Raw genomic sequence first — 13,668 nt, 5'->3', positions numbered from 1 at the left:
CCCTGCCGCCCACCAAGACCCTGGGCAGGGGCAGGAGGGTCACCCACCCTGGGGCGGCTCCCCGTCCAAGGACATGATGCGGTAGGTGGCCTCAAGATCAGAGCCGCCCCGATTCCGGACGCCCAGCTCCAGGGCCTGGTCGCTGGTCACGGAGGCCTGACACAGGAGCTCCAGGGCAGCAGGCGCGGCCTCCACCCGCACCTCTGCCCCCAGCCGGGCCCAGCCGGCCCCCACGGCCAGATGGACAGCCACAGCGTAGCGCCCAGGCAGTACGTAACGGTGGGTGGCCGTCGGACCCGCAACAGCCACCTCCGGGGAGCCGTCGCCAAAGTCCCAGCGTGTGGAGCTGACGGGCAGCGGGGCGGTGATGTGGAAGGTTGCGGCCTGGCCAGAGGCCAGGGGTCCGGGGGGCCCCACCAGGGCAGCCCCTGGGGAGGCTGGGAAGACGTCCTGGAGGAGGGTGGGGGCCCCGCAGGCGGGGGGCGGCGAGGGGCCTGAGCAGAAGGGCTGGCAGGACGAGGCGTTGGGGTGCTGGGGGGCCCCGCACAGGCACCAGCCCTGCTCAGAGAGGGCCGCGAGGCCCTGGCCAACCCCAAAGCAGAGGGCACTGCAGGCCTGGGGCCCCAGCGGGCTCTTGTGGACAGCTGTGAAGGCCACGGGCGCCAGCGCGTGCGAGCTGTTGTCTGGGAGGCAGGCCACGTACTCCTCACCTGGGGAGCAATGGGCCGTGGGGCAGGCGCCCGGCAGTCATGTGGCCTCTGCCCCTGCTGCCCGGCCTGGACACCGTCCGCGGTGGCCGGCTCTCCTCCCCAGGTGGCCTGGCTGCCCTGCAGCCGCTCCCCACACACACCTGCTCCCACCACCCACCCTCGCCCCCACGCTAGTGGCCCCGGGCACCCGTGGGTCCACAGCAGGGCCCGGCTGGGCAGCCCGCCTGCCTCCCACACTCACCACAGCTTCCAGACCAGGGGACGCTGAGCAGGGGCCGGCCGGCCAGGGGGCCGGGCCCAGCACACGTGGCCACCTCGGGCCGCACCAGCCGCACCTGCCGCTGCTCCACCCAGCGCGGCAGCCAGGCCAGGCCGCAGTCGCAGGCCAGCGGGTTCCCACCCAGGTTTCTGTGGGAGAAGCAGGGTGGGCGTGGGACGGGGAGCCCCTGCCGAGGGCCAGCTGCCCCCCGCCCAGGGCTGGCCGTGACCCGGAGCCCATCAGGGCAACACGCCTTACATTTCGCTTAAATTAAGTAAGTTAGCAAATATTCCTTCTTCCAATGCAGAGATCCTGTTGTTGCTTATGTCCCTGCAAGAAGGGAGTTCGGGGTCGGTGGGAGGCCCCACAAGCGCGCAGCACCGGCCCACCCGCAAGCCCGCACGGCCTGCAGTCACTCACAGCTGCGTCAGCGCTGAGAGGTTGGCCAGGAACCCGCCGTCCAGCGCCCGTAGCAGGTTGTGGGACACGTCTCTGGGGAGCGAGGCGGCTGCAGGTCAGGGCAAGGCCTGGGACCTGACACTCCCCAGGCACCTGGCCCGTGGCTTCCTACCCCACAGCCCTCTGACAGGGTCCACTCCCCCCATGCCCGCCCTCAGGTCCCTCCCCACCGAGCCAAGGCCTCGATGCCCTCGGCCCAGCAGGGTGCGCCCAGGGAGCAGCGCTGAGCAGAGGGTCCTGGGGCACAGCCACAGCTGCGACCCAGTCAAAGCCCCACTGAGCCTGGAGAAACAGGAGCCCCCACCCAGACAAAACACAGGTCCCAGCCCCAAAGCCTCAGCCCTCCTGGATGTCCCCGCAGTCCCTGGGGCAGCCCTACCCTTCCCGCCCACCGCCCAGAGGTCAGAGCCTTGATGCCTCCCCTCCTGCCCCACATCCAGCCACCCCAGCTCCTACAGCGACCCGCCCACCACAGGACAGTCACCCCCGCTTCTGCCCCAGCACCCAGGGCAGCTTGGGGTGTCCAGAAGTACCCATCATCCCTGGAAAGGCTCCTGCTCCTCCAGCCTGCTGTATACAGTGGGAGCTTAATAAGAGCAGGCTGGTGTGAACACGAGGGCCTCCACCATCCAACTGGGTCCGGGGCCTCTGCCCACGCAGCCTGTGCTGGGGAGCCTGACCCACCAGCCCTGACCTCCAGGGCCGACACCCCGCCCCGTCCCCACCCGGGCCCAGCAGCCACACGGCCCCAGCCCAGCCAGGGCACCCGCTGGGTTTATGGAGGCTGTGCGGCCTGCAGCAGGTGACCAGGTGGGGACAGGCCAGCCAGCACACAAGGCTCCCTCACATTGCTAGCTGCCACCAATGAGGGCAGGTGGACTGCAGAGGCACCACCTTGACCCCTGGGAGCCTGGTCTCTCCGCCTGTAAAGCAGGGTGCTGAGGGGACAGCACAGGCCACCAAAGCTCTCCCCAGTGGCTCCGGCTGGCCCAGGGAGGCGGCAGCCAGAGTGGCCACGAGTCACGCAGCATCAGTGGGCCCAGGCAGGCGAACAGGGTCCCGGGGCCAGCACAAGCACTGACCAGGGCAGCCCACGCAATCCCCTCGCAGGTTGAGCACCCCCGGCAGGAGCCACACACCCAGACCCAGAGGCCCTGCCTAGCCGAGAAGCGCGACCGCCTTGGGGATGCCCCAGTGCTGCAGCCGCTCAGCTGACCGCAGGTTGAAGGCAGCGTGTGCCCCACCTGCCCCGTCTGGAGCCAGAGTGGGACCAGCAGAGGGGACAGGCCAAGTGCCAGTGCCCCAGCCCCGACGCTGGCTCCATGTCCCTGAACCATGGGCAGCGTGCCCAGCCTGGTCCTGCTGGGCTGTGCCAGCTCCCTCAGGGCGTCTCACGATGCCCACCCGCCCTCGGGCCTGTGCCTGCCAGCCTGATCTGGGGTACTTGGAAGGTGCTGGCCTAGGCTTCCACGGGTCTTGCGCTGGCCCTGCAGGCGGCTCCTGCTCCAGGCCCAGCCAGCATGGGGCGGGGCGGCTGCAGAGCTGGGGCTGGCTCGCGCGCCCTGGCGGTCCCCCAGAACAGTGATGGCAAAAGCAGATGGAGGTGGGGGGAGTGCTGTGGGGGCGGGGTGGCTGAGGCACTGGTGTCCCCCTCTGGTGCCCCCTCCAGGTCCCCTGCCACGCCCAGTGAGGTTACCCCCCCAGACTTCCCCACCCCCAGGGCCAGCTCGGGGGCCTATAGGGCCCAGGGTGGCTCTTGTCCTGGTCCTGCCCCTTTGGCCAGCCGAGCTGGGTCTGGGCCCCGGGCAGGATTTCTTGGCATCCGGGCCGTGGCGGGGCGAGCAGGGAGAAGGGGCGCCGGGCATGCAGTGGCCAGCAGCACGCGGGGCTGGGGCACGTGTGTGCGTGCGCAGCCTTGGGGGGGCTGGCCGGCCGCGTGCATCGGTTGGGGGTGTCGGGGCCAGCCAGGCCAGGGCCTAGGCCGCCCGCCCCACCCAGGCTTCAGGCGCCACAGGCAGCTCCCAGCAGCTGCCACTCAAGGATTTTCCAAAAAACAAGATGCGGGAAGCCCTCGGGCACCTTCCTCCTCCCCTGCAGCTGGGTGCCCTCGACCCCCTCCCGCCACTGGGAAACCCGCTGGGCTCAGCCATGGCCCCAGCTGGGGCACATCTTCCCGGCGGGGAGGGGGGCAGGGCAGCTGGTCCTGTGGAGGAGGGGAGCCTGCCTGAAGGCCTGTCCCCCCAAGGCTCCTCCCGTAGGGCCCAGTCCACAGCCCAGCTGGAAGAGCTGGCCAGCGCCCCCCCACACGGCCAGAGGCCTCCCAGGAAGCCCGGCTGCCAGGTCCCCCCACCCCGTCCCCCCTGGGGCCGCTGTCCAGACACAGCCTCCCCCCAGAAGCCCTGACACCCGACTTGTTTCAAAAGCAGGAGAGGGAGATGGGGGGCCGTGTGCTTTGGAGAAGGGGTGGTTGCTGCCCTGACTCGCAGCCTCAGCTTCCCCGCCTGCCCATGAGGAGGGCCCACTCCCCAGTCCAGATGGGGGCAGGTCTGGGGGCAGCCGGAGCCCCCGGGAAGCATCTGCACATTCCAGACGCGTGTGGTCAGCAGCAGGGGCGGGTGCCAGGCCCCGACCCAGCACCCCCACCCGATGCTGGCCACTGCCCTGGAGACGGCTTGGGGGGGACGGGCCGGGCTCCGCAGGGGCCGCTGCAGATGTTATGTAACCGGCGCCGCGCCAGCAGCTGCCTCCTCCCTCTGGCAGCACCGCGCGGGGCAGGGGAGGCCCCGCCCTGCCCGGCGCCCCGGCCGCCCTCGCCCCAGGGGCCCCAGCAGTCTCCCCAGAAGCAGGATCCAGGGCTGCTTTCACCCCAGGGCGCCCTGAGACCCGCTGGAAGGGCTGGGGCGGGGGCAGCCCCCAGCACGACGCCAGCTTGAATCAAATCGCCTCACTGTTTTCATTCCTTTCTATTTCTGGCAAGCGGGCGGCTTCCAGGCCGGAAATGATGTTTAAATTAATGAATCTAAGCTTAGGAGAGTGGATTTGGAGAAAAACTCATCGAGGGGTGGGTGGGGAGACGGGGGCGCTCCAGGAGGGGGCAGGAGGGCCTGCAGCCCCCAGGCCTGCAGGAGTCAGAAAGCGAGGGGCCCCCGGCTCCACGGGGTGAGCCCCCCAGTCGCCTGCGGCACCTGAGGGTCCCGGGGTTCAGGACATGAGGTCTGCACTTCGGGGGGGCTGTTGTCCGTTTGCCAGGGCCTGAGTTCCCGACACCTGCCGTGGGGCGCCCTGCAAGGACCCCGGGCCCAGAGGCCGGGCTGGGGAGCCAGAGGAGGGAGATGGGAGATGGGGTCGACCCTGGGGCCCTGGGCGCTCCACCCCCAGGGCACTCACAGCAGGGTGGGCCGGGGAGCCCTCCTCACCCCCGCAGCACCGCCCCCTCCCGCGTGGGGCCCGGCCGGTCAGGGCAGTCTCTCCGGGCACCTCCAGGGCCGGGGGCCGCCAATGGCCAGGTCCACGCTCACAGGGCCGACGCCACGGCCCACCCGGCCTCGTCCCCGCCCTGGCCACAGCCGAGCCGGGGAGCACGGGGTGTCTCGGGGACAGGACACGCGCCCGCAGCCCGCGCCCGCCCCCGCCCAGGCCACAGCCACGGGACGGCTTGTTCTCATCCCTGAGCGCCAGGCGGCCAGCCTCCCTGCTGGCGCGGGCCGCTGCGAAGCGTTCCAGAAAGGGAAATGTCTCCGTCCAAGATGGCTTCCTCCTTGAAACCCAATCCAGCTGGTCTCCCTCAGGCGTCGGGGCTCACACTACACGCCCACCCGCCGCCTCCCGCGCACAGCACCCACGGCCAGGGAGCCCGCTGGGCAGCCGCCAGCCAGCACCCTGGCACCGGGAGGCAGCTAGGGAGAATGGGGAAACAGGCCTGGGGGAGCACGGGCTGATGGCGGCAGTGGGGGCAGCCACGAGCCGGGCGGGATGTGCTCTCCGCAGGATGGGGGGGGTGGCGCTCGGTGCTCCTGCCGGACGCCTGGAAACTGACAGTAAGAGGAGAGGGGCCCTCAGCCAGGTGCCCTGGGCGCCCCCGGGGCCGGGCCAGACCAGGGGCCCTCCCCAGTGGCCAGCGCCTGGGACCGGTACTACGGCCGAGGCTGTGGGTGCGCCCACCCATCGGGGGCCGTCTCAGGGGTGCGAGCCGGGCTCAGAGAGGCCGAGCGGCCGAGCCAACGTCACACAGGAGAGAGGACAGCATGGCCTGCCCCAGGCCGGAGTCCTCTCCTCCTGACCAAAGCAGACACGGCTGGGAAGGAGCTGAGCAGGGAGGGTGCAGGGAGCATCGGGGGGCCCAGCCCAGGTCCGCCGGCCCCACTCACGGATGCCCTGGGTGCGGTGCCAGGGCCTGCCCCAATCCAGCAGCACAGGGCAAGGGAAGTGGCTGCGCAGAGCACATGGTGAGCCCTGGCGGCGGCTGCACAGGAAGGCACAGCATGGGGGGGTCTTTCCTCGGACAGCTGCAGTCAAGTCTGAGGTGGCCCCCGGCGCACGCAACCCCCCAGCCCGGCCCGTCATGGACGTGGCCGCTCCTGCCTCCTGCGGTAGGCTCTGCAGCATGGGCCTCCCGCTCACAGCCCGCCCGGGTCAGCTGGCAAGAGCGATCGGCACCTCGGTCCTGCTGGTGACTGGACACTCCTGGGTTGGCCGGACGGGCTGCGCCGTGGCTCCCTCGGTGGGGGGGTTGGGGGAGTCCTCCCCTGCTGACTGCCAAGGCACAGATCCCCGCGCGGGGTGGACGGCTGGGTGCTGCCCACTGCCCCAGGGCTCCCACTCCCACCCTCAGGCCCGGGGTGCCACCCTAGGGGCTTGACAGTCTGCGCCGATGGCTGGCGGGCCTCCGTCCCATCGGCTGACAACACACGGCCATTTCAGTCCATTCGCCTGTCTCTGCGGCCCTGACCCGCGAGGATGCGTCCCCTGCTGCGGCCATCACGGCTCCCTGGTCAGGGCGACCTGCGCCGCCGCCCTGGGGCCTCAATCCTCAGGCCTGAGTCTTCAGCATCACAATTCCCCGTGAGGGCAGAGCCTCAGAGGGACCCCGGCTCCCTGCACAGGGCCAGCCCCAGGGCAGCTGCCCCGTCACGCACCCACAGCCAGGCACACGGGACCTGCCCCCGGCCCTCCTCCCACACACCCACGCCTGTGCACAGCCCGGGGGCGCGCCAGCCCCACTCTCCTCTCACTGGGGAGACTTTCCGGCTGCTGTCAGTCACCAGAGGACCCCAAGGCCCTATCGCGGGCCTCTGAGCCTCGAGCCCCCGACACCCCGTGAGGCAGTGCAGTGTCACCGCCAGGCGACTACACAGCCCCACGGGCGGCCCCAGCCAGGCCGCGCTCCAGGCGCTCTGCGGGGTGGAACCGTCCGCCTCTGCTGCCCAGGAAAACGGCCACGCGCAGCTGTCCTGGCACGTGGCCGGCCACAGTGCAGGCGCCACAGGCGGACAGGCCCATGAGCCCATGGAGTGGGCAGACACGACCCCACGGGATGCAGGGCCCTGCTGGGTCACCACCTGGACCTCACCTGGGCCCGTCGGTCCCCCAAACTGCAGAACACCCACGACAGCCCGAACGATGAACACTGGATGCAGAACAGAGTGTCCCTCGGCTTCTGGGGTGACCCTGGAGTGGCCACCCCCACAAAATGCTCATAGACCCAAGAACAGGGTGCTGGTTTGCTGTAGGAGGGGCGGGGCAGGATGTTCTTCCTGCTTTGGGGTCCATCACATTCTCCACCGTAAGCTCAAGAAGTTGGGGAACAGCAACATTCTACTGGGAAACACCCCCTTTGCAGGCTGCTCCTCTCAGCGGCATCTTAATTAGAGAAAGTCCAGGGTCTTTCCCTTACCGAAGCCCAGAGTCCAGGCCGGCCAGTCTCGGCCTCCCCAGTCTGGACACAGCTGCCGTCTCAGGCTGGCAAGGGTCTCCAGCGGGGCAGCACTGACCAGAGCTGCCAGGTCGGGCCTACCGTGAGAGCTGGGCCCCTGGGCTGCGCGCAGCCCCTCTCCAGGAGGCCTGTCGGCCCGGCTTGCCTCTCCCTGCCCAGGAGGAGACTGGCGTCCAGGCAGAACGGCTGGGCAGCCCTCAGGGGCCTGGAAGACTAACAATTGGCCCCCCAAAGGCCCCATTTCCCCCAAGACCCTCACTCCCAGCCCCCCAGAAGTCCCCCACAGGCCGCTTCAGGGGATCAAGCCGAGCACGGCATCTCCACTCCCCATCCTCCAGCCTCCCAGGACCCCGCCACAGGCACAGAGGGGCCAGCAACTGGGGGCCTGGCCAGCTCGGCCCAGCCTGCTCCCAGGGACCCTCCTTCCAAGCCGGGGGCAGGGCCTAAGGGGACACGCGCGAGGCTCCAGGCTCCACTCCACTGCTGCGAACCGAGTCTTCAGAGCTGCCCCCCACTGCAGGCCCCGTTCCCACTTTTCCTGGAGACCAGGTGTGGGGGGGCCGGCAACAGGCACATGAGGCCACCCCCCAGCTGGAGGAACGGGGCGGGCGGCTCTGCCAGTCACGCAGGTGCTGCCGCCAGACAGCAGAGCCAGTGGCCGGGCAGCCCGCAGCCCGCCGGCCCCCGGAGAGCCCGCTGCCCCGCCGCCGGTGCCCACGAGCACCACCCTCGCCCGGGTGCGCCCAACAGAGGTGGGCGCTGAGAGCCCAGCCCCGACTCCTGGTGCGGGCCCGGCAAGGGCGGGAGAGGCCCGAGGGCCCCCAGCGGCCCCGGGAGGGCCGGCCGGACAGGGCAACGCCCGCCACTCCTGGCCCGCGGGGCCTGTTCGGGTCCACCCGGGTCAAAGCCCAGCTCGGCCGCCGCATTCTCAGACAAGCGCCCCGCGGCGCTCTCATCGGCGCAGCGGGGATCCCCGCCGAGTCAGGGCGCGGCCGCGGGGCCCCGGCCGGCTGGACAGGCTCGGCGGAGGTGGCCGGCCTCACGGCCGCCGGCCGCCCTGCCCGAGACGAGACCTCGGACACCCCGCGCCCGGCCGAGCACCCGCCAGGCACGGAGGCCGGGGTCCCCCACCCCGCCCCGCCTCGGGGCCCCCGCCCTCCCGGGCGCCCGGCCGCGCCCGCGCCTCGCGGCCCCTCCCCGGGGCGCCCCCCGCTCCGCGCCCCCGCGCCCCGCCCGCCCCGCGCCCCGGCCGCCGGCCAGTGCCCGCCCGCCCGCCCGCCCGCCCGCCCGGCTACTCACAGCGCGGTGGCGCCGGCGGGGATGCGCAGCGCGGGCCCGAGCGCCCGCAGCCCGCGGCCCGCGCAGTCGACGCGGCAGGCGGCGCCGGGCGCCGGGGCGCAGCGGCAGGCGGGCGCGCACGGCCCGCAGCCGCGCCCGGGGCCCCCCGCCAGCGCGCCGAGCCACAGGCCCAGGCCCAGGGCGAGCGCCAGGCGGGCGGGCGCGGCGCGCGGCATCGTCAGGGCAGCGCGCGCATGGCCGGCCCGGCCCAGGCCCGGGGCCCGGCGCCCGGCTCAGGCGGGCCCGGCGCGCGGCATGGCGGGCGGGGCGGAATCGGCGGCGGCCGCGGCCTGTCTGTGCGCGACGCCCGCTCGGCGCTCGGCCCGCCGCGACCTGGGAGCCGGACGCCCGCCCGCGCGCTCGCGCTGCACTGCGGCCGCCGGGCGCCTCCTCCCGGGCGGCGCGGCGCGGGGGGCGGGGGCGGGCCGGGGGCGGGGCCGGGGCGGGGCCGGGGGCGGGACAGGCCACCCGACCGGGCCCGCCCCCGGCGCGGGGCGGGGCGTCCCGGTGCCCCGCCTCCTCCTCGCTCCCCGGCGCGCGCCGCCCCGGAAGCGCCGCCGCGCGCCGCCCCCCGGCCCCGCCCCCAGGCCCCGCCGCCCTCGCCGGGGGCCCCGCGCCGGCTCCCGCGGCCCCGCGCGCGCGGTGGGGCCCCGGTTCCCGGGCGCGCGGGGCTTCACGGCGACGCCGACGCGCGGGCTCGCAGGCCCCGGCCGGGCGTCCACAGCGGGCAGCCCCGGGAGCGCGCGGGGTCGGGGGCGCGGACGAGGGGCGCGGCCGGCGCGCGGGAGGGCGAGAGGACCCGCCAGAGCCAGAGCCAGAGCGGGAGCGCGGCGGCGGAAGGACGGGGGACAAGCCGGGGCGCCGCGGGCGGGCGGGCGGGGGGTCTGCGCGCGGGCGGGGCCCTCGCCGCCGCCGGGCATCGAACCGGCGCCGCAGCCCAGCGCTCACCCGCCGCGCCGCGGGAGGCCCGGGAATCACATCTTTAAAAATCATGAAGACGCGATAAAATCATCTCCCGAGAGCCTGGGGGGCGGCTGAGGGGTCCCCAGACGACAGGGCTGAGGGCCCCGTCCCACAGTCCTGGCGCCTGTGCGGGCGGCATCCAGCAGCTTCCCCGCCTCCTCTCCACCCATGTTCTCTCCGGGCTGAGCGCGCGCGCGGGGCAAGTCCCGCCACCACTCCCTGCGGGCCGGGCCCCGGATGCTCCGCCGTCCGCCTGGCCAGAAACCCTGGACACCTCCTCCTCTCCCGGGAAAGCAAACCAGCGCTTCAGGGGCCAGGGATGAGCAGGGTCGATGGCCGGGAGCGGGCAGGGTACAGGGGCCTGGAGAGGGCCCGGGCCTAGGGGGGCCCGGGGCGCCACTCGCAGAGTTCAAGCCCTTCTTGTCCAGCTCTAATTTAGGGGCGGGGCTTAAGTTAGGAGGCGCGTCCCTCCTCACAGGGCAGGACCGCGGGGCTGGCACACCTCTCCCAGCTCGCCTCTGCCCGCAGAACCAGAGGGAGGGCTCCGCCGCGCCCCTCCAGGCCAGGCGAGTTGGGATGAGGCAGTAGGTCCCAGTGGGATGGAGCCTCGGATGATGGGGGAGTGGAGGAAGGAGGGGGCTCAGATGTTGCCCTGCCTGGGAGCTGCTTGCCAGAAAAGGACAGGCTGTTTGCTGGGTGGGGTGCCCTGCGGGAGAGGGATGTGGAGAAAAAGTGAGAAGTGGGCTCTGGACCCGTGCTGCCCTGGGCCATTGAGTACCCCCCCCCCCGTACGGTGTATGGAATGGAGGGAAACGCTAGAGGGGAGAAATCAGCAGGCGCAGGTGCCGCAGGAACAGGACAGGGACTGGATGTGCTACGGCTGTGCATCCCCCCTACAATGCACAGGTCCACATGAACCCTAACTTGGGGCTTCAGGAACTCTCTACGACCTCACCTCCTGGCCATTCTCCATGTTGATCTCTGTGCCTGGAATGTGTTGTCATCCCACCCCCATGAACACTCATGCCTGCGGGCTCAACAGAGGTGCCTCCTCCTCCGGCAAAGCCCCACAGCCATGCTCTGGTGTGCCTATTCCCCTCACACGGCCATTCAGGGAACACATCATGGACCGTCACCTGCAGGCAGAGCATATGTCCCACCACTGTTGGTGCCCCTAGGACATCCTGTCCCTCAATTCTGCCATGCCACCTGCAAGAAACTGCAGGCCCGATGCTCCCCAATGACCTCTACTGAGGGCAGGTTGAGTGCCGGGGTTGGTAGGAAGCCAGATGCCAGCAGGTTGGTACCAGGGGATGGGGTGTAGATGTGGCTTGTGGTCTGCTGTTTCTCGAAACTTAGGTATGAAAGGAAATCGAGGGGCCTCCCTGGTGGTGCAAGGGTAAGTCTCAGTGCTATCAAGCTATCCCCAGCCACTGCAGCTCGAGTGCAATCCCCGGCCAGGGAGCTACCCACAGGGTGCAGCAAACCTCTCCTGTCTTGCCCGCTGCTCCCCTCACCAGTGTGTTTCAGTCTGTCCACCTGTTCTGTCCCCTACTCTGTCTCTGGTGTATCTTCTCACCCCCTGCACCTCTGGCCTGTACCCCAGCTCTTGTATGCATAAATAAATAAATCTTTAAAAAAATAGTTAAAGGGCCTCCCCGGTGGCACCGCGGTTGAGCGCTGGGTTGCGAAGCTGCCTTCAGCCTCTGCAGAGTTCGATCCCTGGCCGCCAGGTGAGGGGCCCACATGGCGCGCAGACCTCTCATGCCGCCCGCTGCTCCCCTCAGCAGTGTACTTCATCACTCTGCCTGTTCTGCTCTCCGCTCTGGCTCTGGTGAATTCTCTCACCCTCCCGTGCTTCTGACTGTGCCCAGTGCTTGTATAAATAAATAAATAAATCTTAAAAAAATTAAAAAATAAATAAAGATAGGTATTAGCATAAAACAAAGAGGAAAACTAGAGGGAGAGGAAAAACTAGAGGGGAAGAAACAAGAAAACCCGAGTGGTCCAGGGAAAGCATCAAAAAGGAAACAATGGAGCAAGCAGTGTTTTAATCAGAACACAAAAAATAAAGCCAACTACATGGGGGATCACAATAAATGTAAACCAGTTAAATTTCCTCTTCAAGAACAGGGAGTCTCCTGTTAAGAACATACACTAGGGCCTCCCCGGTGGCGCAGCGGTTGAGCGCTGGGTTGCAAAGCTGCCCGCTTCCTCTGCGGCGCCGGTTCGATCCCCGGCTGCTCCCCGGCCACCGGAGGAGGGTCCCACATGGTGCGCAGACCTCTCCTGCCGCCCGCTGCTCCCCTCAGCAGTGTACTTCGGTCCTTCTGCCTGCTCTGCTCCCCACTCTGGCTCTGGTGAATTCTCTCACCCTCCTGCGCTTCTGACTGTACCCAGTGCATGTATAAACAAAACAAACAAACAAATATAATAAATAAATAAATAAAAAACATGCCTCTATTAAAAAAAAAAAAAAAGAACACACACTAAATCCAGTCACGTGCTATTTATTGACACATGGTTTTTAAAAAGCCAGAAAGGGCAAAAATTAAGACACAGGAAAAGGAAGACCAGAGAAGGTGCAGGTGGCAGCATAAACACCAGAAAAATAGAACCTAAAGCAAAAGATAGTAAATGATAAAGGAGCCCTTGAGTTTACACTAATGAAAGACACAATCCCCACAGGATATATAAAGAGGCATTTTAAAATTATCAACACATCGAACAGTTAGAAATACACACAAAATTATTGTGAGAGACTGTATTACACCTTCCTTTAATTTTTACAAATCAAGTTTAAAATTTTAAGTCATGGGCCTGCCTGGTGGCACAGTGGTTCGATCCCCGGCTGCTCCCCGGCCACCAGAGGAGGGTCCCGCATGGCGCGCAGACCTCTCCTGCCGCCCGCTGCTCCCCTCAGCAGTGTCCTTCGGTCCTTCTGCCTGCTCTGCTCCCCGCTCTGGCTCTGGTGAATTCTCTCACCCTCCCGTGCTTCTGACTGTACCCAGTGCTTGTATAAACAAAACAAACGAATAAACAAAACATGCCTCTATAAAAAAAAATAAAGTCTTTAAACTTTAAAAAAAATTTTAAGTCATGAGAGATGGGAACTCAATAAGATAGTTCACAAGTTCTATTTTATGTGACAATATTTTGGCAAGACTAGGGGAAAGAGTAGGTACGAAGTGGCCTTAGGCAACACTGCCCCCTAGAGGCCCTGGGGTTCCTTTCACAGGCCTGTAAACCCACACCTGGAGTCCAGCCCACAGGTGGGGCTTCTCCAAACCCCTCCTAACCCAACCGATGTTACCTCAATTAAAAATAGTGATGGGGGGGGAGGGAAAGTGAGGAAAAAATAAATAATGATAGCAATTCCAAAACTAATTTGATTAGAATAGATGCCTAATCTGTGTACACATAATTGTAATATCAGGGGAAAGCGCTGAATGTTATCATACAATAACTATGTTTCAATAAAGTTGATCTTCAAAATTCTAACCCTATGAAAATAGAATACTCTTTTTAAAATAACTCTTGGGCCTAAGAAAATTAAAAGTGAATTATATACAAATGAATAGTAACCAGGATACAGGCTATCAAATCTGAGGGATGTAATTAAGCATGAAAAACCAAATTAGTATATAAACTAAGCCTTCAAGTCATTATTCTGGGGGGGAAAGGGAGAAAAGTTAGAAAGTTAAGCACAGGGCCTCTCTAGTGGCACAGGGGGTTAAGATGCAACCAAAGAAACTATCCGCAGTCACTGCAGCACAAGTTTGATCCCCGGCCAGGGAGCTGACCCACAGGGCGCAGCAGGCCTCTCCTGTCTCCCCGCCGCTCCCCTTAGCAATGTACTTCGGTCCATCTGCCTGTTCTGCTCCCCACTCTGTCTCTGGTGGATCCTCTCACCCCTGCACCTCTGGCCTGCACCCCAGCTCTTGTATGCATAGATAAATAAAAATAAATCTTAAAAAAAAAGACTCAAGAAGAAATAAAAAATCCAA

The 13,668-nt window shown here is 66.7% G+C and overlaps 1 protein-coding gene across 1 annotated transcript in view; it reads right to left on the bottom strand.

Moving 5' to 3' along the window:
• The window catches only part of PKD1 (polycystin 1, transient receptor potential channel interacting), a gene marked incomplete at both ends in the record, with an annotated part of 29,940 nt that extends 21,066 nt beyond the window's left edge, over positions 1–8,874 (bottom strand). The window contains 5 exons of the mRNA XM_084250270.1: positions 48–710; positions 952–1,118; positions 1,228–1,299; positions 1,390–1,461; positions 8,660–8,874. Coding sequence (XP_084106396.1) covers positions 48–710; positions 952–1,118; positions 1,228–1,299; positions 1,390–1,461; positions 8,660–8,874 — 1,189 coding nt within the window. The remainder of the gene's footprint in view (positions 1–47; positions 711–951; positions 1,119–1,227; positions 1,300–1,389; positions 1,462–8,659) is intronic.
• Between the last annotated feature and the right edge of the window lie 4,794 nt (positions 8,875–13,668).

Source organism: Talpa europaea (genome assembly GCF_964194135.1).
Source record: "Talpa europaea genome assembly, chromosome: 12".
In the NCBI taxonomy this organism is placed as follows: Eukaryota; Metazoa; Chordata; class Mammalia; order Eulipotyphla; family Talpidae; genus Talpa; species Talpa europaea.
This window is presented reverse-complemented; position numbering and strand designations above follow the sequence as displayed.